Source organism: Phaseolus vulgaris, chromosome 8 (assembly GCF_051622355.1).
Source record: "Phaseolus vulgaris cultivar YP4 chromosome 8, ASM5162235v1, whole genome shotgun sequence".
In the NCBI taxonomy this organism is placed as follows: Eukaryota; Viridiplantae; Streptophyta; class Magnoliopsida; order Fabales; family Fabaceae; genus Phaseolus; species Phaseolus vulgaris.
Window position 1 is genome coordinate 55,879,343 of NC_143505.1, and position 27,144 is coordinate 55,906,486.

General features: G+C 30.9%; 4 protein-coding genes across 4 annotated transcripts; all 4 read left to right on the forward strand.

Annotated features, from left to right (window-relative positions):
• Positions 1 to 4,171: 4,171 nt before the first annotated feature.
• LOC137825389 (uncharacterized) lies at positions 4,172 to 6,430 on the forward strand. The gene is made up of 4 exons (XM_090294166.1): positions 4,172 to 4,310; positions 4,537 to 4,590; positions 4,686 to 5,357; positions 5,424 to 6,430. Exons 1-4 carry the CDS (start codon positions 4,199 to 4,201, stop codon positions 6,185 to 6,187), a joined length of 1,602 nt encoding a protein of 533 aa, XP_090150292.1. The 5' UTR covers positions 4,172 to 4,198; the 3' UTR covers positions 6,188 to 6,430.
• Positions 6,431 to 9,410: 2,980 nt separating this feature from the next.
• On the forward strand, positions 9,411 to 11,984 carry LOC137825510 (uncharacterized). Its single transcript, XM_090294494.1, has 2 exons — positions 9,411 to 9,563; positions 11,497 to 11,984. The coding sequence occupies exons 1-2, from the start codon at positions 9,470 to 9,472 to the stop codon at positions 11,787 to 11,789; spliced, it is 387 nt and encodes a 128-aa protein (XP_090150620.1). The 5' UTR covers positions 9,411 to 9,469; the 3' UTR covers positions 11,790 to 11,984.
• Positions 11,985 to 14,722: 2,738 nt separating this feature from the next.
• Positions 14,723 to 15,477, forward strand: LOC150025673 (uncharacterized). The gene has a single exon (XM_090294264.1). The coding sequence runs from the start codon at positions 14,867 to 14,869 to the stop codon at positions 15,236 to 15,238; it is 372 nt and encodes a 123-aa protein (XP_090150390.1). The 5' UTR covers positions 14,723 to 14,866; the 3' UTR covers positions 15,239 to 15,477.
• A 1,373-nt stretch (positions 15,478 to 16,850) lies between these two features.
• On the forward strand, positions 16,851 to 17,602 carry LOC150025674 (uncharacterized). The gene has a single exon (XM_090294265.1). It carries the CDS (start codon positions 16,894 to 16,896, stop codon positions 17,416 to 17,418), a length of 525 nt encoding a protein of 174 aa, XP_090150391.1. The 5' UTR covers positions 16,851 to 16,893; the 3' UTR covers positions 17,419 to 17,602.
• Positions 17,603 to 27,144: the final 9,542 nt, after the last annotated feature.

Below are 27,144 nucleotides of genomic sequence, written 5' to 3' on the forward strand. Positions count from 1 at the left end.
GCGTCGGAGTATCGTCCAGTGACCAAAGAAACATTAACCACTAGACCAAACAAGTTCTTAGGAATATTATCATTTTTATTATAATTATTATTAATATAATTTATACATATTAATATAATTATTATTAATAATAATAAAATAAATTATACTCATATTATTAATATTATTCATATTATTAATATTATTATTAAACTTATTATTAACATTATTATTAATATTATTATTAACATTATTATTAATATTATTATTAACATTATTATTAACATTATTATTAATATTATAATTAACATTACAATTAATATCATAATTAAAATTACAATTAATATCATAATTAACATTATAATTAACATTATAATTAATATTATAATTAATATTATAATTAACATTATAATTAATATTATTATTATAAATATTATTAATATTATTATACATATTATTAATATTATTAATATTAATATTAATATTAATAATATTAATATTAATATTAATATTATTAATATTATATTAATATTAATATTAATATTATTAATATTATATTCATATTAATATAATATTAATATTATTAATATTATATTCGTATTATTAAAATTAATATTGTTAATAATAATAAGTATAATTAAAATCATAATAATACTAAAGAATTTGCTTGGTGTAGTGGTTAAATCTAACTTATAATCCCTTCTAACTTATAATCCAAAATCTAATAATCAACTATATTCCATGATTCTAAGTTAATTCTATAACTATCAGGAAATGACTCATATTTCTCAAATTGTTTATGATACTCTTTTTCAGCCTTTACAATGCACTTTTTAGTTCAACTCTTACCTTGACAATGGACTACAGTTATTAACTTCTTCCTGCTAGGGAGATGAGACCTAGACAACTATTGAAGTCTTGGTCTTCTTCCCTCGGTCGGACAGATTGTTGGGTGCTTGACTGGGGTCCTTCTCATCTTCGTGCTTCTTTCCTCGGCTCTCAGTCTATGGCGAACACCGATGGGGGGTACCTGCGAAGGCACTCTGACGCTCAAGTCAGTGAAGCGGGTGATCAGTATTCTGGTAGGTGAACAGTAATAAATGACGTACCTTTCTTCTTGGAATGTGTGCTATGTATATTATTTTAATGGGCTGACCTTATTGGGTCTGATTAGTGGAGTGGATCTCGCTTAGGGTTGTATTACCTTATCCTTAATGACGGATTAGCTTCACTGACCTTAGTTTCAGCGTTAACGGTAGTATGGGTCAGCCGACCGTGATGATTCCACTCGTCTCGGGCAACCTTCCATGGTCTCGACCAAGTCTCTCAGGTCTCGGTCGCCTCGGTCACCTCAGTCAAGTCTCTCAGGTCTCGGCCAGGTTCCCCTTGGTCTCGGTCAGGTACACCAGGTCTCGGACAGCCAGGTGGGTCTCGGTCAAGGAGACCAAGTGTCGGTCTTGCCCATACCGGCACATAACTTATAATCCAAAATGTAATCATGAACTCTATTCCATGATTTTAAGTTCATTCTATATCACATCCAGTCGAAACTTACTTATTTATGTTACATTTATTAAAAACTAAGTTTACTAAATTTACTATGTCAAAGACCTATTATTTAGTATATTGGGAAACTATATTAACACACTTAATATTGCATATGTATCATCTCGTTACTTACTACATTATTATGTGCTTCAGTTGGAAAACATTAATTTCTTTTCGAAATCATACTCAGTAACTATAACAATAAAATTTATAGAGCATGTAGTCAACTTTGGAACACTTTGGATATTGTATCAATCTAACGATTAAGAATAAGTTACTTACTCACGCACTTAATCTTAATATGTTTGTATCATATACATTTTCGCTAATTCATTAAGATGATCTTATGATTCATTTATGAGAAATAACATCTTCAAAACTATAATGGATATCAAAACAAAAATCCTAATTCATTCATCCATTGCACACCTATAGCATTTAAATTTATTTAAGTTACTAATCAAAAGTTTTATCTAACTTTTTTTTTCTTAAACTAAATAAAACATTTTTAGATCAAATTTATTCTCTATTTTTAAATACATCCATTACCATTTGCATTAATTAATTACTTCATCTTGAATTTATATTCTTAAATTTATGTTTATTTTATATAATATTTACAAAATTTAAATACACATTTTATTTTTATTTTTTTCACTATTTTTTAATTAATTATTATTTTTCTATATGTTTTCAAATCTTTATAAACTTTTTAAGATAACTTCTTTTAAATAATTTTAAAATTAACTTCATCAATTTAATAAATGTAATTTAACTAATTTATATCATAGTTTCAAAAATAAAATAGTTATAACAATATATAAATAAAATAAATTTAAAATAAATAATTTTTGAAATAATAAAATATTTTATATAACATTTAAATATATATTTTCTTTTACTCAATTAATTTTAAATCAAACACTTATTTAATTTAATAAATTTAATTTAACTAATTTGTATTCAAAATTGATAAATTAAATAATTTATTATAATATTAAAGAAATAATTTTAAAATAAATATAATAAAGAATTAAATATTAAAATATTTATTATACATTAAATAAATTTAAATTTTAAAATCCTAAAAATGCGTGGGTCATTGCGGACGCATATGCGTGGGCTTTGTGGTCGACGCAAAGTCGATGCATATGCGTGGGCCGCGGCCGACGCAAACTGCTTTTTTCTTAAAAAAATAAATTAAATCCATTTATGCGTCCCTTTTGCGTCCAAGGTCATTCTTGCGTGGGCTTTTAGCCATTTTGGCCGACGGGAGTAGCGTCTGCAAGTGTTCCACGCAAGAATTTGGAAGCTAATTCTTCATTTTGCGTCCAATGTGATTCTTGCGTGGGCTTTTACCCATTTTGACCGACAAGAATAGCGTCCGCTACTGGCCAACGCAAGATTTTGGAAGCTAATTGTTACTTTTCTTGTAGTGTTTTTTTAGTCTCTAAAATGATCTCTAATTTAGTCATTATAATAACTAATTATTATTTTTTTATCTAAAATTAGTTTTTATTTAATGATTTTCTTATAGTGACTTATTAGTATTTCTGGCCTAAGGTATGGATATATTAAAACAAATATTCTCATACTCTGTGTGATGGATTGGTAATATATGTAATGATTTATTTAACCTTCTTTTACTTCAAAAAGAATTATAACAAGAGATCAAACAGCGTTTCAATCCAACAGAAAAAAAAAAACGCAACTCATCTTAATAAAAAAGAAAGTCTGATTGTAAGAAAATAAATAGAAACTTTTCAGTTTCAAATCACATAACTATAATCCATCTGAAAATATATCTTTGACTATATTTTTTATAAAATTGTTTTCAAGTTATCAAGATTAAAAAATTATGGTCAAAATATTATGTTATTCTTATCAGATTATTTAATGTGGTAGTCAATGAAAGTTTTAACAATCACTATTCTTCTTGATTCTTTTTTTATAGAAAATATTTATTCATTCCTAAAAAATTTAATAAATATTATTAAAAATATATATCAACCAAATATATTTTAGTCAGTTATAAAAGAAACATAATTTTTAAACTCCTTTGAAAAAAATAGATATTATAAAGCATTATAATTATAATAATTTAAACTCTCTGATTTTTTTTATTGCATTAGATAAATGTAATGTAGTCAATTTCATGAAATTAAGGACACAGCCTAGTGTTCTTCATCACCTGTGACATGGATAAGTGAAACCCAGAAACTGTTATTTGACTCTCTTTCGGTCCTCTTCCGAACTTTTTCTCTTGGTTTGACTGAAAGAAAGTTAGGAACGTTGACGTGATAACGTGCCGAGGTTGGGAAGATCATCCTTCTCTTTCATGAGCACGCGTTTTGAAGGTGTCACAGAAACATCAAATCAAGGAGAAAACACGGAATGAAATTGATTCTTAGTTAAAAGTCAACTTGAATTTCAATGTACTTAGACATTTTACTTGGCATTGAATCTGGGTGATCAATGTAACGTTTAGAATAGCAGGTTTTCAGGGCAAAGTTAGTGAAGGCCTGAATATATGCAAAGAGGAGATAAAAATATTAATGATGTGTTGAGATGTGGTCCTGCTCACTCACTTGCATGCAATTTTTTATATTTTTTTTGCACTATATATAGGGTTCCCTTCAACCTTGCTTTCATCCATATCTCAAGTCTTGTTATGATTATTAACAAAATGCATCTCAAGCCTTTTATTTTGCTGTGTTTTCTGTTCGCGGTGATTGTCATCGCTGCGGTTGTGGCTGATGAGCCACCTCGAGAAGAGAGAAAAGGTAGGAACCTCTCAAAGCTTTATTTTAGGTTTTTGAGAGTGCACATTATTTTTTCGTCAATTAATTGAATTTGTTAAAGAATTTAGTAAAAGAATATAGTACTCGCTACTAGTGATGCCATAAGATTAATCAAAGTTCAGAAGTGCATTCAAATTTCGAATCATTTGGTGAAATGCATGTAAAATTTGACGTGTATTATTTTAAACCTTTGTTGGTGAACCTGCAGGAGCAACTGGAATTCACGAAAAAATTAGTGGAACCGATGACGAGCAGGGACGCTGTAAGTATTTCCTTTCCTTTTCTTTCGTTTTAGTTAGTTGGAATATTTGCAAATGATGGTAATTTGAGGTACTAAACAATACATGAATCTTAAAGGTGGCGGTTATGAAGTTTTGAGTGGTAGGAAATTGGTGTCAAATTATGGTACCGACAATTGTAAAGGAAAGGGAAGTGGCGGATCTGGCGGTGGCCAAGGAGGAGGAGAAGGTGGATCAGGAGGTGGTACGGAAGGTGGTGGAGGTTGGGGTGGTGGTGGAGGTTGGGGAAGTGGTGGAGGTGGAGGTGGGGGTGGAGGTGGAGGTGGGGGTGGGGGTGGAGGTGGAGGTGGTGGAGGTGGAGGTGGCGGTGGTGGAGGTGGTGGAGGCAGTTCCGGTGGTGGAAGTCCAGGAGGAGGAGGCAGTCCAGGTGGTGGAAGCCCAGGAGCAGGAGGCACTCCCGGTGGTGGAAGCCCAGGAGGAGGAGGCAGTCCAGGTGCACCCGGTGGTGGAAGCCCAGGAACAGGAGGCAGTCCAGGTGGTGGAAGCCCAGGAACAGGAGGCAGTCCAGGTGGTGGAAGTCCAGGAGCAGGAGGCAATCCTGGTGGTGGAAGCCCAGGAGGAGGAGGCAGTCCAGGTGCACCGGGAGGATACACTCCCGGTGGTGGAAGCCCAGGAGCAGGAGGCAGTCCCGGTGGTGGAAGCCCAGGAACAGGAGGCAGTCCAGGTGGTGGAAGCCCAGGAGGAGGAGGCACTCCCGGTGGTGGAAGCCCAGGAGAAGGAGGCAGTCCAGGTGGTGGAAGTCCAGGAGCAGGAAGCAATCCTGGTGGTGGAAGCCCAGGAGGAGGAGGCAGTCCAGGTGCACCGGGAGGATACACTCCCGGTGGTGGAAGCCCAGGAGCAGGAGGCACTCCCGGTGGTGGAAGCCCAGGAGAAGGAGGCAGTCCAGGTGCACCGGGAGGATACACTCCCGGTGGTGGAAGTCCAGGAGGAGGAGGCAGTCCAGGTGGTGGAAGCCCAGGAGGAGGAGGCACTCCCGGTGGTGGAAGCCCAGGAGAAGGTGGCAGTCCAGGTGCACCGGGAGGATACACTCCCAGTGGTGGAAGTCCAGGAGCAGGAGGCAGTCCTGGTGGTGGAAGCCCAGGGGGAGGAGGCACTCCCGGTGGTGGAAGCCCAGGAGAAGGAGGCAGTCCGGGAGGATACACTCCCGGTGGTGGAAGCCCAGGAGCAGGAGGCAGTCCAGGTGGTGGAAGTCCAGGAGGAGGAGGCACTCCCGGTGGTGGAAGCCCAGGAGAAGGAGGCAGTCCAGGTGCACCGGGAGGATACACTCCCGGTGGTGGAAGCCCAAGAGCAGGAGGCAGCCCAGGAGCAGGAGGCAGTCCCGGTGGTGGAAGCCCAGGAACAGGAGGCAGTCCAGGTGGTGGAAGCCCAGGAGGAGGAGGCACTCCCGGTGGTGGAAGCCCAGGAGGAGGATACACTCCTGGTGGTGGAAGTCCAGGAGGTGGAGGGAGTCCTGGTGGTGGAAGCCCAGGAGGAGGATACACTCCTAGTGGTGAAAGCCAAGGAAATGGTGGTGAAGGGGGTGGAGAAGGGTACGGTGGTGGTGGAAAAGGTGGGAAATGAGAGGAGCCTGGAAAAGGACGAAAAGGTGGCGAAGGAGGTGGAGGATATTGAAATAGTATTAATGAAAATTATGACATACATAATAAAGAAGAATGACGTGTTGCTGCATATCAAACCAAACTCCATAGTTAGACAACAACTTACTTCTTTCTTCAACTTAAATGTAGCTTTTAATATCATAATTGCTTACATTCTCCCCTTTTTTTTGTAAGTTAATATTCAATGAATATAATATATCACTTACATCAACTATCCTCTTAATGTGCAAGGAATCCAAACTTAGTACAACATTTCACCAATTTATCTTCACTATTTAAATTAAAAATATATATACAAAAAGTTATATACAATTCTTAATTTGACTATTTTAATAGTAAAAATATATTTGTAACTAAATATTAATAAAAATTATTAAAATAATAATAGTAAGTGATGTGGGTGGCAGTGATAGTTGTGAGTTGTGAAAACGCAGCACATTCGAACTGGTCTTTTGTAAACAGGTGGTTGATGGGGAAGGATGAGGAGATGTGAAGGAGGCATATCTCTTGCAGCAACCGTAGTTGCAAACAGCAGAAGACTATGTAGAGTTGGTACTGTTACTGAAGGAAAAAAAAAGGAAAGATATGACTTAAAAGAGAAGAATTCCTGAACCACTTACAGGGAGATCACAAGGAGAAGGTTACAGTGATCAAAATCCACTCAAATTCACGAAGAGGAAAAAGAGAAGGTTGATTTTCTATCAAATTAACTAGTTGGAATTGAAAAGGAATATAGTGTTGTTTTATTTTGGCATTGCTATGAGTTAATTGTCAAGGGCAGATCCTTTAGATTAAGCATAGCCAATGTCTAGTGTTCATAAGGGAAATGTCTATTAACCCTCATTTGGTTTGACCAATTGTGTTATTTATAAGGTGATATGTATATAATGGTTGAAATACCTCTAAAATATTATTTTTTTAATTTATTTTATTTTTGTTGATAAAAGAAAATCATTTACGAGAATTGAGATTTTAGAAACTCATGTTATTGCAAAAATATTCAGAAAAATTTAAAGTTACTTATTATTTTGAATTATACATAAAAATAATGAGACCGGTTCAAGTTTTAGGGTGTCATAAATTGGTGAGATACAATTGTGTAGTTATTTCTAATTGTAGCAATGTTTAATGAAATCCCCACCCTTTAAAAACTTTCACCAAAAATAGGTTTAAAAAACTTTATAATAAAGTCCCTGTAGCTACAAGCTAGCATCGTTAACAAGCTCTTTAAGTATCGTTCACACTTGAGACACGTGTATAATTATGCACCAGCACTACATTCTGTCCATCCAGAAATTATGGTTCTAACTTCTAACATTTGCACCGTTAATTTGGGTTGGGTAATCAAATGCACGAATCTTGAACGTTTGTTTCTGAGTAGTGATGTTATATTTTGACAACGTTTTCTCAGAACATAAATAGAAAGACGGAGGAAAGAAAATTCGAAAAAAATGTCATAAAGAAAGACATGACGACAAATATAAATTATAAAGAAGTATAATGGAAAAAAAAATATTATCCGTGATCAACCTATTACAAGAAAATCATGAAATAAAAATCAATTTTAGAGACAAAAAATAATTAGTTGTTATAGTGATTAATTTAGAAACCATTTTAGGAACTAAATAAATTTTTGGCTTTTAAATTAGTTTCAATTATTGTTAAATAATTTTTAAATTGATATCTAATTAGCTAAGGTTTTAACTATCAATTATTTATATTCTAATTTTGGTAGTAATTGGTAGTAAAAGCCGTGGTCGCTAATTAAATACCAATTTAGAAACCATTTAACAATAATATAAACTAATTTAGAAACCATAAATTTATTTAGTCCCTAAAATGATCTCTAATTTAGTCACTATACCAACTAATTATTTTTTGTCTCTAAAATTAGTTTTATTTCATGATTGTCTTGTAGTGTAAATAATAAACATGGGTATCTACATCATTAACTTCCATTATGCAATATTAGAAAATAACTACATGTTTAAGTAATTTGATTTATGACAATATCACAGGTTATGACATCAAACAGTCAACTCTTCAAGAAAAAATATTATCGTGATGAGATAAATAATTTTTCCAAGCAAACTCTTGGATTGATCAAATATCATTGAAAAATGAACTCAGGTCTATTACAGGGACAATAGACAATACATATGACAACATATCTAATCAAAAGCATGAACTCTATTTAAAGGGAACATTATTCTTACCCATTTGTGCTTTTGTTAAAACACCATTCCAAAGAATAAAACCTTGATATGCTGAACGAGCATTACTAGACAATCATTAAATAGAAATCAATTTTAGAGATAAAAAATAATTAGTTGTTATATTAACTAAATTAAATTCTATTATAGAGACTAAAATTATTGCTATCAAAATTATTTTTTATTATTGATAAATAGTTTATAAATTAGTATCTAATTTAACTACTAGTTATTTACCATTTTTTATCATTTATTAAAAAATAATAGTTGTTAAAAATTAATTTATTGTGATATTTAAATAAATAATTAAATAGTTAAAACTCCAATCAATATCTTTAAATCATAATTAGAAGTTTAATATTCATTATTCAAAATTATTCATTACCAGGATATATAAATTGTTTGATTCTTGTCGTCCATATTACAAACACTCATGCCCTTATTTGAAAAATCTCTATTTTGACTATACGTTTATGTATACATTGAGTTGTAAGTCTATAAAAACTCGTTCAAAATTTATGTAAAAAGTGTAGTATAGTGGTGCACTTAGATTTTATTCCTACTATGAATACTTCTTCTCATCTTTCAAACCTACGTGACTTGAAGAAGAAAAGAAGAAAAAGTTGAATCCCAAAACAAAATTTTCTTTGAGGACTCCCCCAAAACTACACAAGGAGAACATTTGAAATGTTCTACCAAAAATTTGAACACTTAATGTTTGTAGCAATTTTGTTCGATATTTTTATGCAACCAGTTTGCACATTTCCCTTAGTTGCCACTTGCCATCTTCTGTTAGACTTGCTTACCTCAGTTTACACACTTGTCCCAGTTTAACCCTTTGGTGGCTCAGTCCGTGTTGATAAGGATCACTGACTCCATTAATTATCCTCACAATCAGCTAAACATGCCCGTTTTCCAACCAAGAGAACATCTACTTCAGCTCTCTTTAATCTTCTTCCATCATCACTATAAATAGCTGTCAAGAAACACAGTCTTTGTATCTCACAACAACTCCTAACCTAGTAGCAAAGATGAATACCAAATCCCGTTTCTTCTTTTGCTTCCTCTGCGCCTTTCTTCTCATCTCTGCTGTGGCAACTCAGCCATCCAAAGATGGTACAAAGGGTAAGTATATATTTGTTGCATCTGTTCCTTCCTCATATCACCAATAACCACTGTTCTACCAATTAATCTGTATCTATCTTTCTTGTTATTCCTATTCCTATATTCCCATTTCAGTTAAGCATTGAAATTCCTCCTGAAATCCTCATGCATTAGGGTAGTGTAAGCCACCATGCTAATAAGACATTTATCTTAGACACAATTATTTAGGGTCTCAAAATGTATTCGTTCCTTCAATAAATTATTTAATATTAATTAGATTGAGAAATATATATATATATATATATATATATCATATTATTTTATATTACTTCAATCAGTAAGATTTCATAATTTAAAGATATGAATATAAGTGTTGTTATAAATTATTTAAGTGCAATATTATTATTTATTTTAAAAAGGTTAAGAAAATTGTTTTGCATTTATTTAAACTTTATCTCTCTTCTCTCTAAAACACTGTATACTTTAGTATGGATTAATGATTAAAAAGGAGATATTTTAATGAAAATATTAATAGTAAACAATTACACGTTTAAGTGAAATCAAATAATATTATTTTTAATAATAGAAGTGTTTAAAAAATTCAGATACTACTGTAGAAATAGCCTTTTCACACTATTATTAAAAAACACATCTGTCTTACAACTTTCTTTTATAATAAAATACTATATTATAATAAAATAATAATTTATTTGGATATAAAATGAATATAGAACACTTATTGTATCAAAGTATCATTGCTTCCTTCTCTATTCTCCAACTTCTTTATGTAAAGAACACCACAAGTCTCCATTATTTCAATAATATATATTCTCTTAGGATGTATACCATGAATATCAATTATTAATCGTGTTACTGTAAATAAGAAGGAAGGTTGCTGAGGAGGGAAAAGTGCAGCGGATAATTAAATTTGGAAGGATGATAATCGTTAAGTTTTTTTATTATAAATAGTGAGAGGTGAGTATAGAGACATATTTAAAAGGTTTTAGAAAGTAAACTCTCTTCCTTTGGCTTCGGTTTGTTGAGATGAGAAGTCTTAATGGAAAGTTTCTTGTGTGAGTTGTGAGAAAGAGCAGATTGTTTGTCATTTATTTTTTTAAGTGTAAAGTTGTGTGGGAAATTTGGGAAATGTAGTTCGATGAATTACTTTGATGTAATTGTAGGTGAAATTATGAGGGGAGTGTTGTGGATTGTAATTGTAGGTAAAATTTGGAAACATAAAGTTGACCATATTAAGGTGTTTACGATGATTTAAAGAAAAACTTAGACTTGGTTAACCAGTAAAGAAAATGTGTAAATTTTTCTTACTCTGATTGGTGTTTAGAATTTCTGGTATGTATGAATGAAATTTGTTTTATTTTTTCCTTTGGTTTGACTCTTTAACCCCTTTTAAGAAGGAAGAAGTTGTGTGTTTTACAAATTGGTCTTTAACTTTGTTTGGAGATTCCTTTTTGGTTTTTGGTTTAAGTAACTCTAAAGATGAGCTTTTGTATTGGAAAATGATTCACTTTGATTTTTGTGTTGATAGAGTGGGATACACTTTTATTGTGTTTGCTAAGTTATTTATGTTCCTCTATTTGTTTGAGTTTTGTGTTTGTGGTTTGCTTATGATTTTATTCTTTTTAGTTTTGATGTATCGATATATTCTAGCTGGTGTTGTTAAGAATGGCTTCTCTTTAGGCGATATTTTTTTATTTTGGATTAGTTGATAGCTTTTGTTTTGTTGGAAGATTAATCTAAATTATGTAAGGGTTTATTTTGTATAAAAAAAAGATGAATCACCTCTGAAACCTTTTTGGTTAAAAAAAACTTGTAAATAAATTATATGCTCAGTAGTTATACTCGTAAGTATGTAACTTCTAAAGAGAAAGAAAATGAAAGAATCGATATCATATATACTTAAAATATTTTAAAATGTTCGTCTATGCCTGTGCAGAAGAATCAGAGACACGAGCAGGATTAGATGACAGGGGAAGAGATGGAGGAGGAGGACCCGGTGGAGGCGGGGGACACGACGGAGGAGGACCCGGTGGAGACGGGGGACACGACGGAGGAGGACCCGGTGGAGGCGGGGGACACGACGGAGGAGGACCCGGTGGAGGCGGGGGACATGACGGAGGAAGACCCGGTGGTGGCGGGGGACACGATGGAGGAGGACCCGGTGGAGGCGGGGGACACCACGGTGGAGGATGCGGATGCTGTGGTCAATTTGGCTGCAGATGTTGCTGAAATCGGAAAGACAAAGTTGATGCATACAAATAAAGTGTGTACTCGATGTGATAACTAGTATGTGAATTAAGAAATAAGACATAAGAACAACTAAGAAATAAAAGCATGGAATCTATCTGTGCTAGGGTTGTCCTTCAAACATATGTCCTTGAAGCACATCTTTTGACTATACCACCTCTTATAAGAGTTATGTTATTCTACCCTCTGTTCCTCAATCTCCTTTAACAATAATTAAGAAATTTAGTTAACTCAAAATTATTTTTACTTATGAATATTTTACATAATTTCAGAAAATTACACCTTAAAATTATTAAACATGGAGAATGGATATTATCAATTCATGAATGCAGAACATAGATCTATGGTTATTATGGGACGTGTCCCAAAAAATTTTGATTAATTAATGAAGTTCCATGTTAGAATTAACGCAACTTATTGCAGGGCCCACCTATAAGCGACTTTCGAAATGACAAAGATGACTAACCTGCATCAGTTCTTCTATTTCTTTTTTCCCCTTAGAATCATGCATTTTTTTGTGGTTTGATCGTAGTTTTAAAATTTTATTTTAGTGTTTTAGTGGCATATTTTAAGTTCTTTATAATTGATCTCACACAAAAATTAATATAAATACGACAAACTATATCTAATATCCTATGATCCGTTTGATTTTTAGGAGTAAAATAAATATTTTAAAAGTTTCATTAATCATGCATATTCAATTAGAAGTAAGCATCCTAACATCATAGGTACCAGTACATTTTCTACACAAAAAACTACTGAATTTAAATTTGGTTTAAAAAATTATTTCTATCTAAATATAATTTTCTATAATTTTTTTTTAGGATATTTCTTCTTGCATTCTTACATTTTTCTTCCTAAATCCGTATATTTTTCTCTCTACACTATTACATTCTTTGAAATACCAAAATTATCATCGATAATATTAGGTGTTCCGAAATAGGAATTTCGTAAGTAAAATATGTTTTCATAATAGAGATTTTGAATGATTTTGTATTCAAAGTGTGTTTCTGAAATAGAAAATCCAGAAGGCAAAACACTATTTCGAAATATTTTTTCTAAAACATATTTTTTTAATTTCTGAAATGGTCAATTCGAAATTTATAAAATTTGTTCTGGAATAATCTAGAAGTCATTTTTAGAAGAAATATTTTGGAAAAAATAATCTAGAAGTCATTTTTAGAAGGAGTAAAATGGTCTTTTCCAAATATAATGGGGTGCAGGAAGCCATTTGTTGGGGTGCAGGGAGAAACTCACTTTTTCTTAATATGGATCTCTCCTATTACCCAAACCTATGAAACTTAAGCTTCGCAAAGTCCACATTCTAAACGGATTCAGTTTTGGCAAGCCCACACTCACCCAACACAGTCTGTGAGTTTGGTGGGTTGGCCACAAAAAAGTTAAAAAAAACTAAAAGATAATTTTTCACCTATATTAAAAATCTAATTATGATTTTTCCAAAATGATAACATAATTTGTATATAAAAATCGCCTGAGAAATGTTTTTCTACGTTAGGTTTACTTAATATATAATTTTATTTTAAATAGAAGTATTTATCACCATTCAACAACTGGTACTTAAAAAACAAATTATTTTTACATGAAGTACTTATTTATTAACATTATATATTTTATATTAATAGATACCCAATGAACTCAAATATAAAACCCTAGTGGTCGGTGGATTAAACGATTCCGGCTAAAAAAACCTAGCAGTTTAAATAGAGTCAAAATTTTAAGACCATGTACCATGCATGTTATGAAGATATCTAAGTTTTATTTATTCGAGTTACAGTATTATAACAGTGAAGAATATTTATTATGATGTTTGGATCAAACTACAGTGGTCCAACCTAATAACCAAAATAGTTGATTCTATATATTGCATTATTACTGGTAAGAGAATACTTCAAAACAAAAAAAAAGTAACCAATGAAGGAGCAGAGGAACATTATCAAAAAGAGAAAAAGACAGAAGAACTGATGAATATATAACTATGCATGATCATGGATGACAGAGGAACTAGAATATTGCTATGCATGTATTTTTTTTCTGATAGAGATATATAATAATATAAGAAAATTCTTCTCAAAGTTTAACTATAATAACTTAACATTAATAGACTCAGGATAGATAATGTTTATGCATTTGCTTAAGATATCTTCACTTTTTTTTACTTTATTTTATTTTTATCTCTGTATTTTTATTATATCATATTATTTACGTGTATCCAAAAAATATCATTTATTGCGTATTATTGGAATATGCAAATGGACATAGATTTATCTGATAAGAATCAGATACAGTGAAGAATAAATATGGGTAGATAAACCCTACTAAAGCTTTGAATGGAAACATGGGCCACGCATGGCAATAAACATGACGCAGATTTCCCAATGGAATGACCCCATTTGCCTCCTCTTTATCACAAACTACAGTGTTCATTTCTTCTCAATTTCTAATTTTAATTCCTTGATTTTCTCATGTTCACATGTTTGTTGTTCATTGTCCATAGTATCTGGCACTTACCTATTGGATGACACCATTTTCAATCTAAACCATCAATTATTATTCTCACTCTATAGTCACTGGGATAATCTCGATGCTTCTCACTACTCACCACAATGAAATAAAAAGTAGAATCTTCACTTTCTCTTTAAATTGGACAGGTAGTATTATTCCGGATTTCACCATATTATAATCTTTTCCTTCGCCTTTTTCTTTTTACTTGTTTGTTTCCTTAGATGTTTGACTCTTGTTTTTCTTAAAAGAAAAGTAATAAATACAAATTGTGATTTTTTTAAGAGAATTTGTAACTTTACATTCATATTTATATTTATAAGATAAAATTATAGTTAATGACAATATGACATGAATTAATAATAAATATGGTAAGTGATTTCTTTATTATATATACCTTTTTTACCTAACTTTCTCTTCAAATGGAACCCCGAGAAGGCTCCACACAACATCTTACCTTGGCAACAAGATCTTCATTCTCGTTTCTAAAATTCTGAGCTAATTCTCCAAAAACACATCAGTAGTTAACTTCCCTTAACATGGCAAGGTACCACAATCAGTACTACTACTTGTGGGAGTATTTCTCTTTCCCTCTCCACCTTGTGTTCTTCGTGTTCATCCTTTTCTTCGTGCTAGCATTCTCCTGGTACATAAACTACGAGTCCTTGTTCGAGGACTTGCTTGTGCAGGTCAAGATCTTGATGGCCCTGGTTCCACTGCTGTTGCTGCTGGTTGTTCACTGCCTCTCAAGTGGAGCATCGTTCCCAATACCGTTGCCAGCAGAGAGAGAGTCGCTTCACAGAGCTGGAGGGTCTCCATGGGGAGTGGCACTGTTGCTTCTCTTTGTGTTGTTCATGATGGCTTACCAATCATCCTTCCACCAACGTTGGTTTCCTTTAGCTACTAGATGAGGTGATACTGTGAGTGTGAGAGAACCTTAGTCTGAGATAATTTTTCTCATATCAGAGAATAAGTGCATACTGAACAATTACTTTTCCTTTGGAGTGGTATCCATAGTCCAGTGAGTTATAACTATAGTAGGTTACTTTTGAACAATATAGAGCAAATTTTGAGTCTTGAGAAAAATGAAGCATCTTCATGCAATAGTTGTATGCAGATTGAATGAGATATGTTATTTTGTTATGATTTATTCTAGTATTAGATATATTATTATTTTGCAATAGTTTTTTTTGTTCTTGTTGTGGATTAATGGTGAGGAAGGAAAGTTCACATGAGTCTTGCAGAAGAGTATGATGAACTCCAAGAAATTAAGACGGAAATCTAGAAAGTGATGGATAAGTGGGTGACCTTGTATAAAGAAGAGAAAGAAAGAACTGACTCGCTTTTCTAACTGATATAACATCTCATGCTTTCGCTTTAAATTTTGTTTCCCTTTAAACGTTTGCAAGAAAAAAAAGGTAGACAGCCAGTGAAAATAATCATCACTTGTATTTTTTTTTACTAAATTTGGTATAATTTTAAATTTTTTTATCAAAATAGAATAGATTTTTCTTAAAAGATTGAGATGAACAATTCATTTGACACGACTTTGTTTTGAGGAAATCGTTTTTTATCAGTTATAGTGATTATATGGCTTTAGTCTCAAAAAATTGAAGTCGTCAAAAAATACTACTATCAAACAAAGTCATGTTAATTAACACAATTTCAGTTCTAACCACTGTAAAAATAGTTACATGTCGGTATCTTCTTAGTTGAAATATATATTTATAAAGGAACCTAAATTTTAAGAACATTAATGTTTGAAAACTTATTATTAGAATCTGTGTTGGAACTTTCTATGGAGAATTTGGGGTGAAAGAAGATTTAGTTTGAATATTTCAGCTCAATCAGGAAAAATGGGTGTTTCTGATCCATGGGAGAATGTTGTAACCATTCTGGAAACGCTTCCCATAAAAATAGGGATTTTTTAATGAACAGTGAACATCGACTTGACGTACATTTTGAAACATTATACATTGTTTGGACTTTGCGAATTGGATGACGATGGTCTCAGATAACGTAAACTCCGAAAAACATTTAGTTCTAGTCACATATATTCTGATCTAAATTGACATTCTCATTTTAAAAGACAATGGAGTTCCTTTGCTTCATATCCCTTTCCAAATTATGTTCTAATTTGAAGTGAAATTAACCATATGAAATTGTTTAAACTTATGCATTACATTGGATTATTGTGTATTATAGAAGAAATCCACATCCACTTATGACACACACTCTATACTTAAAATGCAAATATACATTCAAAGAAAATATATGATGTTGTTTCATAGGACAAAGGTTGTCAAGGATTTTCTAAAGTTAGACTTTTCCATAATATATTTTCTAATATCATATTTTTAATTCTGAAATAAAGGGTAATATTGGAAATTCAAAAGTTAATTGAGTGAAATGATGTGCAGGAAGTAATTAGCGGGTCTGGAAAGAACAAATCAGGCCCAATGTGAAAATTGGGTTTCGGCCTGAAAAATAGTATTTGATTTGAGGGCAAAAGAGAAGATGGGAAAGTTTTGCGCAGGTGGTGTGGTGAGAGACGTTGAGAGCGACCATGGGAAGCAGAGTGCGAGGAAGGGTGGTGCAGTTCGCAAACCTACCCATAAAGCTTTTGATGCCGAAAACATTCACCAACATCCATGAAATTGCGCTGAAGACCATTCCTTCGGCTTCAAAGATCGAGATCAAGCGCGTCCTCGAATCCCTCTACGGGTTCGAGGTGGAGAAGGTTCAGACGCTGAACATGGAGGGTAAGAAGAAGAAACGGGGCGGAGTGTTGATCGCCAAACCCGATTACAAAAAGGCCTATGTCACTCTCAAGAACCCGCTCTCCATTTCGCCCGATCTCTACCCGATCCGAATCATCGAGGAGGATAAGAAGAGGCTCAACAAGCAAACCAAGTCCAGCGTCGTCGAGGAAGAGACCCATGCCAGTACTCACTGGCTCGATGACAGGAAGGAGGCCCAACAGCCATTCAGGGCCCAACAGCATGGACGTTTCGGCCGCCGCCACGAGAGTGCCGATCATGCTAAGTTCCCCTGGTCCAGCATGAGGTCCGGTAGTAGTTCTACTAGATAGTTGTTGTTGATGTTATCTAGGTGTTGGTTGTAGCTGTTAACATGTTTGGTCTGTTTAAGTGTAACAGAAATGGTATGATGGGTTTCATAGGGTTTTGTTCATTAGTGGTGATTATGCTAATAAATTTTTTACTTAAACTCTGTTGTTTTTGCTTAAGTAGAATCACATGTTTCTCATTTACTTATCTTCTTATTTCTTTGCCACTGTGTCAGCCATTTGCACCCAATTTTGGTGAGTGTAATATGCCCTATCAATGCCTATTGATTCTAACTCTTACTGGTTGCAGTTGCTGTGTTTTCTCCATTTTCAACTGAACATTGATTTTAATAAAGTTGATACAGTGATATAGTTTATCTGTAGGAATCTTGTTATCTCTGAAGGCTGAATGAAAGCTGGACAGCTTTGAATTGGGTTGTCCAAATCCACGCCAAAATACATATTAAATACATATAGTATGTTTCATGTGTAGCTTCATAACATGGGTTATTGAATTTCATCATCAAATGAGTTGCGGAATACCCTCTTCTCTATGCTTCCAAGATCACGCCATATCTGTGCTATTTGTCAAAAGTTTCATGAAGTGATTGAAAATGGAGTAAAAAACATTTAGTTGTTGAAAGCTGTAAAATCAACCGGAATAACTTCGTGAACTCGTAAAATCTAGATAGCCAAGCGAAACAAATTTGAACATTTAAACTAAAGGAGGAATTCGATTAACTGAGTTTGGCGTAGATGACATCACATTTATTGAAGCTTTCGGATTATGAATCTACTGGCCTGTTTCAGGTGACTTCTAATTTATATTCCACTTCCTTTCAGAAGAATGATATATGTAAGGTGCTTCTTCTTGTTCCTTGTTTAGGCAATGTTAGTGCGTTCAATTTACGCTTACACGTATGTTATTAACTCTGAAATGCTCTGGTGAAGGTTATATTAACTCAAGGATCATAAATTTGTTTGATTTGATAGGGAAGTATAACTGGGATACAAAAGTAGTTCTAGTACTTGCTGCTTTTGCCCAAGAAAGTTCTCTAAATGTAGGTCATGCTAGGGATTTATTGGTGCGCTAAGGACATTGAAGGAACGAACTGAACCGTTGGGTTGATAGCTGAAATGAAGAACCAATAACCAAGTAGGGCTATCTTGAGGGAAAACTTTGATCCAGTAAGTTTTCCATGCTTTCCTTTATCATTTTTACAGATAGAATTGTTTTCTCTCTACAATTGTAATGTTTATAATGTTGTTGCGGATGTAATGTGGTAAATGCTTTAGCTGGCCTGAACTTGCCAACACCCCATTGCTTTTTGTTGGTTAGAGTTAATCTGTTCAATTTTTTTTTATTTGGTGGCCTCCATGAATCTTCTTGTTGCAGAATACGTGTTTGATCTGACTCATGTTTGAAGAGATAGGTCTTGGTTTATGCCACATTCAATTTCTTCTCCTTTGCATCTACAAAACGTAATAGTCTATACTCATTATTCTCATTTCTCGCAATATTAAAGTATTTCTTAAGTAACTCCCTGTACATATTGGGATATACGTAATGAAAACAATTCTGATTTTATTAACATGAGAAATTTAAATTTAGATTATACAACTCTCTCTCTCTCTCTCTCTCTCTCTCTCTCTCTGAAAAATAAGATAGTTCTGTTGTTGATCACAAAACCATAACTACTTAACCCAGTGGATACATTCTTACTGGCCAGCAAACATATGAATGTGATCATCCTCTAAATGAGAGGATGAGGAAGAGTTATAAGATTGTATGGATTCCCTATCGATCTCCTGATTCATGGACTGAAGCTGATGAAAGTAGTTTATTTTTTTTTTACAAGAAGATCTAGTCTTTTGTCTCCAATCTTTGTTAAGGATATGAATTTTCTCAAAAATCTGTTCTATTTTAGCAGATTGTCTACTTGTCGAGGATGGTCTACTGAAATTAGACTTTTTCTCTATACTTTTGTTTTTCAAAATCCATGAATTATTTTTATTTCGTTATTTCAAAAATTTTACTTAGATTCTTGAGTTGTTCGGTAAGTTATGCATCACTCTATGTCGAATGCTTAGTATTTTCCTGCCATGATTTGGTCCGTGGTCTGATAGGTTCTCGAGGGTTACCTGAAAATGTGAAATGGTGGTTCACAGTCTCGATATTATCCAAGTCGGCATTTGTTTGAGACCTGGTAGCAGTAACTGTCCCCAAAAGCAGTGTCGCTTATAGCAGGATCCTCCATACACAATGGTAATTTGGGGCACGAACCTTGGGTGTGCCATACTGCCTTGCATGCTATGTAGCACTATCCGAAAAAAGGGGATGTATACTTAAACCATTCCCACACTTATAGCATTTAACAGATCATTAAGGGGACACGAAAAAAATACCCATAGCTACTTTCTAAGAGCAACCTTAATACCAGAACAGAAGAAAATACCTTTACATTGAAATATACTAGAAGTGCTCTAGCTTAAGGGTACCTTACACCTTTGGCTAGAACAACTCTTAAGACTTTATTTAACCTTTTTGTTTACTTAGAATAGTTTTACATTTGATTTTCTCAGCTCTGGATTTGGAGTGATTAGATTTTTTGTAGAGCTGGACTTGATTTTCAAATGTTGAGCTCTTTAGTCACCACTCTTAAATCCTTTTAGCAGTTAAAAAAAGCTTTCAAAAGTAGAGAAGTGTTTTATAGAAGCTCATTATGTGCTTGTGTGATAAAATGAATGTCAATAAAGTCTACCACTTTGTCAGACTCGTCAAAAGGTGGCTTAGACTCCACGTCTATCATAAAGATAGAGTTGTGATTCTTCTCCTATGTCATCATCTTCAAAGTCACTTAAGTCCAATCTCCTATGTGAAGATTTCTCTTGATGAAAGAGAATCTGTCATCTTTGTCTGGCTCAAAGACGTCTAACAAATTGTTGGATAAATCTTCTATATTGAATGTGTTTTAACTTATGTTTGCTTCACATGTTGAGCATTTAAGGCCAAAGACTTTCCTTTTTTCAGTTTTGCATCTTGTTGAAGTTCTATCTTATAAACATTTAAGAATCATACTAGTTTCTCTAGAGTAAAATTCTCCAAATTAACCTACAACCTCAATTATTTTGGTAAGACTTTGAGGATTTTATTAATTTTTTTATATAATATTCAAAGAGATTGCAACTCGTTTGATATGGTTTGGAATATGTTAAACATGTTTTTGTATATTTTCATTGACTTCCAATATTAATCATTTTGTACTTTCTATTATTCCTTTTAATATTGGCAAAACCCTCTATTATTCCCTTAAACATATATACTTTAGTGTGTTCTTTAGTCAAAAGCACACATCAAGATATCTAGCCTTTGATTTTAACAAATATCCGAACTCTTAGATTTTTTATCCATTTCACTGTTGGAAGCAATTCCCTTTCACCATCAACAAGAATTGTATTTTTTTAAAAACAGAATAATTTTACACTAATAATGTTGTTATGATTTTTAAGGTAATTATGATACAATTCAATAAATTTATCAAACATGACAATTTGTCACTACAATGACAAAAAGTATTTTTTATTGTTAGTGTACAATCTTTTCTCTTTGATACACATGAATTTACTGACATATCTACTCACTTATTTTATAAAATAACTATTTTAACAGAGTATACCTTAAATATATTTTAAAATATTTGAAAGTATACCTTAGTAAAATATTTATTTAAAAATATGATATTATATGAAAATGTATTTTATTATATATTTGATAGTATGTGGCACTTGTCTTTTTAATTTTTTTTATTAATTTTTCAGTTGCTAGTTCATCCATTGGTGGTTACACAAACCCATAACAATAACAAATGAGATATTTTAATTGGTGTTTATATTTTTGTTTTCCAAAATTACTATCACAGTATTACTGTTACTTGTTTTGTGAGACAAAAAAAAGGTTTATTACTCACACATTAAGTAAACAATATATTAGCTTTCAAATAATAATGTCGTTCAAAATCTAACGTTAATAGAGTCTGATGCAATGCAAAAGGTTTATTTGAAAAAAGTTAAAAAGTATAAATTATTTTTAAATCTAATTTATATTATGTAAAACATTTATGTTAGTTAAGCTTACGCTAATTACGAAAGTACAGTCGACTTATCTAATATTAAGTTAATGCTAACTTTTTAATAAATAAAAATATTTATTTTAGTGTTGGATTAGTGTCGCTTAGTTTATGTTAATAGAGTCTATTTAGTATTTAGATCGTAACGTTAATTTAACCAATTATAAGATGTCACAAACTATTCCTTTTAATAAATAAACATATTTTTGTAAGTGGCTGTTTCTTTGCTTAGCCAAACGTTAATTAAAATAAAAATTAAAAATAAATAAGATAAACATAAACCAGGTTTACTATAAATGCGTATTTGGAACAATGAATAGGAGTCGGAATTATTTTAATCCAAAGGTTAAGATAATTAATTTCATCACTCATACTTTTTTTTTTCTTTTCAAAATAAATCTTTTCACATTCATCTCATTTATCCACATTCATCTTCTTTATCAACAATCATTCTTTTTCCTCACATTCATCTTCTTCGTTCACATTCACATGCATCACATTTCTTCAAACTCATTTTCTTCATCCGCACTTGTCTTCTTTATTCACATTCATCTCCTTCATTTACATTCATCTTCTTAAACCACATTCGTATCTTTTGTCTACACTCATTGTTTTCATTCATACTCATCTCGTTCATTCACTATCATTTTTTTTTTATGTTTTACTTTTATTGAAGATGGAAATGTTATACAAATTTTTTCTTTTTAAAATTATTGTCATTAACATTGACTACATTATTAAAAATACATTTCATTTAACATCAACTTAGTCAATAATAAATTAAATGAATTTTCAAATAAAAACACATTAGTGTTGAATTAACTAACACTAAAAAACTTTTATTAAAAATTAATTTAAAAAATTAATAATAAAATAACATTTACTTAATCTATACTAATGAATTAACAATAATATTTTGAAGTTCAATTGCATATGTGAAATAAATATATGATTTATTTATCAATTTTTCATGGTTAGCATTAACTTTTAGTGACACTAAACCCTAATTTTTTTAGTAGTGGTATAACTACTCACAAATGATATGCACTTCAATGCGTGCTAAGCACGGGTTTGTGTATGTTTAAATATATCTTAATTAATTAATTCATTATACTTTTTCTTCTTCTAAAAGATAAACGAGTGTAACCCAGCAAAATTATTAAAAAACCAACCATCGTTTTTCAAATAGTCATTTGATTATAAACTAATTTTTAATTTTCAATATATATATTTGTATGATTCAAAGTTTTAATTATCATTTCAAAAACAAAAGTTTCCACTTGATGAAAGAAAAAAATTAACAATTGATACCCAAACTAGAAACACATAAATGTTTAAGACTTTATGCTAAATTAATTTTAGAATGCAATTCAAAATATTTTTAAGATGAAAGTATACAAAGTTTAAGAGTTAAGTTATAGTGCACTGTGGATTATGATAGCCAAGCTTTATGAGCCAGTTGGAGGTGACATTGTTGAGAATAAATTGGTGATGTATTAATGGTGGTGATAATGAGAAAAATTAGTTATTTGTAAGTTCATATATTTTAAAAAAAATATTTATTAGATGGTTTTATTTCTATTTTAGATAACCATTCCATTACATTTGTATTTTCGTGAATTGGTGATGAGTAATGTTAAAAATAAATTGGTCATTTATCAGTCTGTGACAATAACAATACAAGTTATTTATAAGTCCATAGTTGATGAAGTAAAAAATAAATTAATCATTTAGTAGTAAATTTTAGATATTTATACAAATAGTATTTGTGAATAATTTTGTTAAACTATGATCCGCATGAACACTACTTAGAATTCTTTACAAATAACAAATATTTAATGAAGTAAAATCTTAAAAATGACAAACACTTAAATGATGTTTAAATTACAATTAAACTTTATTTTCGAATGGTGATGTCCACAATTCATTTTTCAGTTTCATTTCTATATTTTTTTTCCCTTTTTTTTTAACTCTTTACAACTCCATTTACTCCTATCATAACCATTTTTTTTCATGTTCCTCTTCAAAACAAATACAACAAGAATTCTTTAAAAATAATAATTCTTTAAAAATTATTAATAAATTAATTTGTTTAAGCACATTTTCATTTTAAAAAAAAAGGTAATTTATTTAAACAAATTTTCATTTTAAAAAAGATAAAATTTGTATTATAACACTTTTTATATAAATTTAAATGACAATAAGTTTTAAAATGTTATTATATATTAATCATTATTGTAAAATAAAGTTATGATAAAATGTTTTAAGACATCCATCATCTTAAATATTAATTTACTGAAAATATTTAAATGATACAAAAATTCAAAGACGGATTAATAACTAAAGTTTTTAAAATTTTAACACAATAATATAATATAATTTATTTTTTTAGCATGAATATTATTATTATATAATTTATCATATATATATATATATATATATATATCACTATTCTCTCTTAAATGTCGTTAGTAGTTGTCATTGATACATTATTTTGTACTAGTGTTAACCTACCTAATTAATTAGAAATCTGACCAACCCTATTTTATTTAAAAACTTATTTTGAAATATGAATATAAAAAGGTTGGTATAGACCTATTTATCTAATTAGGTTATTAGTAACTATACATTATATTATTGTGTAATATGTATCATACATGATATATTATCTAGTAATGGATATTCTTTATCAAAATAAACCTGTGTGATGAAGTATCAACGAACTTTTATTTGCATTCAATTTTATAAATTTAAGCTATTTTGCAAAATTCTCTTTTCAATAGTTAGATTGGTAAATTTGTTATTTCATAAAAACCTATTAAGTGATGCGTAGAAAAAAAGGGATACATTATTTCATTGATCATGTCTCATACATAAACGCACACATTAATGAGATATCAAATAATTTTAAAAATATAAAATCTGTACCCTTGATAAATTTAATAAGAACATTTGATTTTGAATAATGAAATTTACTATTTACAATTCACTCTAGTAGCAAAGAAAGTCTATTGGGCCAGACTTGAATATGTATAACTTTGCAGGTTTTCAGTGTTGGGCCTAATACCAGATGAGAATTGTAGTTCTCTTGTTTTTAAATTTAAAAAAAAATACAAAATCATACTTTAAAAGATTTTTTCTGTTTAAAGTTGAAGCATGGCTTACTAATTTGAAAATATTTTAAAACGTATCCATTTGGTAATTTTTTAGAGAAATTATTTCATTTAATAAAAGAATTGACACAGTTTTAGTTATTTGTTAGATAGAACTTAATCATGAATGAAATGAAAATTATAAATATTGTTTTAAAATATATACAAATAAACCATTACATTAGAACCATGTGAAGTGTAACTGTAATATTATGTGTTTGGTTCAACTTGATGATTGAACTTTGTATGTTATTTTATGGAATTTTCTAATTAGGCACCAATTTCCAAATGGACCATTTGTCACATAAAATTCCAAATAAAAAGTCATGTTATGTTATGTCAAACTCATTGACTCAAAATTGAATAATGAATTTAATTTAAACTAAGTAAATTTATATTGAAACTATGTTCAAAATAAATAAAATGATTTGATTTTTCTGGGTTTTTTGTTTCGTGTAGGTATTTTTTTGGATTTTTATAAATAGGGATTGGTTGGTTTGGTTCTATTATTTGTCTTGTAGTTTGTTTGTTTTTTTCATAAAAGATGTAAAACTACTATGAATTCATTTTATATAGTTTTAAGGTTTTGTACGAGTTGTTTTAGTTTAGTTTCTCATTACTTATATTTTTCTTATTTAATAATATATAATTGTTGGATTCTAGAATTTCAATCTCATGCAAAGTTTTATTTAAAAATAAATTCAAAATAAATAAATAAAAAATAGTAGTTGATTTCATACACTCAAATTACAAAGAAAATTGATAAACTTAAGTTTAAAAACTTTACCATGCAATTTTTTTTTCATGTCATTTAGCAAAAGCAAACCTTATCCATGAAAAAAACTGAAAAGAAAAGTATTAATTATTGTTCTTACAAAATGGGTAAGAAACTCTCTTCAAACTAAGTAAGCTAACTTCTCGGGTTGAACTTTCGAATAGGATTCTTAAGGTAAGACTATCCAGGTTGGACTCTTAGCTTGGGTCCTTCATGTTGGGCTCTTCAGGTTGGGCTTTCAGATTGAGCTCTTCAAGTTGGGCTTCAGGTTGGATTTGAGTCTGACAAGTTTATTAAGTTAGGTTGGATTTACTGCACTTTCGACTTCTCCTCTTGGTCTCCTCTCACGGTTAGGTGTGTGTACCTGTAAGGCGCTCCGATGCCAAAGTCAGAAATAGTTCATATAATCATCAGATAAAATTCACTCTACTTACCTTTAAGACTAATGTTCTATTTATAGTGTCTTCTTATTAGACTTATAACCTATTTTTAATTTTTTTTACACCCAATATCATTTTAAACACACCTATTAATTTGGGTTTTATTAAGTTGAATTTTACTCCGGTAACCATATATATTTATATTTAACATTTATATATATATATATATATATCAACTAGTTCGACTATATTTTTCAGTGCATTCTTTCGATTATATCATTCTGTCCAAAAAAAAAAAAGTATATTAATCATTCTATAAAGTATCGTAATAAAATAAAATAAATAAATTTGCACAACATTGTTACTAAAGCAAATTTATTTTTCAAGGTGATTTAGATTAATATGAATTCAATCGTACTATTATATTTCTTAAATAATTTTATAATTGAAATTCATGCATAATTTCAATTTTAAAAATATATTTTAAATATACTGAGTTCAGAAAGATAGTCTTTTAACTCACAATTTTTTTTTCTTATTATTGCTATTAATGTGTGATTTTTTTCTCTATATTTCTATTAAATAAATTTTCATTTATTCATTATCATATATATAAAAGTAAAAAAGTGTATTATTTATTTTGTAAAGACAAGAACATTGAGTGAACCTTACACGAACAATCCAATCCATGTACAGAAAAGGTGAAGCAATTATGGTACAAACTTTTAAACTATCCAAACCGTTAAATTTGTCACTGCAACCATGCAATAATTGCACTCTTAAATTATTATTTTGTTAAAAGCAGATTAAATCATTTATACCTAGATGGTAAAAGAAGCAAGAAGAAAGAAGAAAGAAAATCAGTAAAAAAATTATTTAACATAGTAAAAATACATATTTTTAATTATAATTTTATTTATCTAATAAAAAAGAGATAGAATAAAATTATGTAATAAATAGTAAAACGGGTTTCATTATTTTTTTTCTATATTTGATTGAATCAAACAATACATTATTTATTTTCCATCTTTCTCCATCCTCAATCAAACAAAATATTAGAATCTTATGCATAAATATATTTTATTATTATCACAATATATAGATATAGAATATTTAAAAACTTGAATTTATTATCATTAATCTGATTAAATTTGATTTTAAAAGAAAATAGAGATCCAACCTTTCAAAATTGTTAGAATTAATCTACTTTATTTTGACAAAATATTGTCATTAATCTCCAACCAAATAAAAAAACGAATTAGTTTGATTTGAGTTTTCGGTCTAATGTACAATAATATAAAATATTTTATATCATC

What these genes read in the sequence shown, in the direction of transcription:
- LOC137825389 (XM_090294166.1), top strand. Translation starts at nt 4,199, where the DNA reads ATGATTATTAACAAAATGCATCTCAAGCCTTTTATTTTGCTGTGTTTT. An exon ending in ACCTCGAGAAGAGAGAAAAG is followed by an intron (nt 4,311 to 4,536) that starts GTAGGAACCTCT and finishes GTGAACCTGCAG; the next exon opens with GAGCAACTGGAATTCACGAA. An exon ending in AGGAGAAGGAGGCAGTCCAG is followed by an intron (nt 5,358 to 5,423) that starts GTGGTGGAAGTC and finishes GAGGCAGTCCAG; the next exon opens with GTGCACCGGGAGGATACACT.
- LOC137825510 (XM_090294494.1), top strand. Translation starts at nt 9,470, where the DNA reads ATGAATACCAAATCCCGTTTCTTCTTTTGCTTCCTCTGCGCCTTTCTT. An exon ending in ATCCAAAGATGGTACAAAGG is followed by an intron (nt 9,564 to 11,496) that starts GTAAGTATATAT and finishes ATGCCTGTGCAG; the next exon opens with AAGAATCAGAGACACGAGCA.
- LOC150025673 (XM_090294264.1), top strand. Translation starts at nt 14,867, where the DNA reads ATGGCAAGGTACCACAATCAGTACTACTACTTGTGGGAGTATTTCTCT.
- LOC150025674 (XM_090294265.1), top strand. Translation starts at nt 16,894, where the DNA reads ATGGGAAGCAGAGTGCGAGGAAGGGTGGTGCAGTTCGCAAACCTACCC.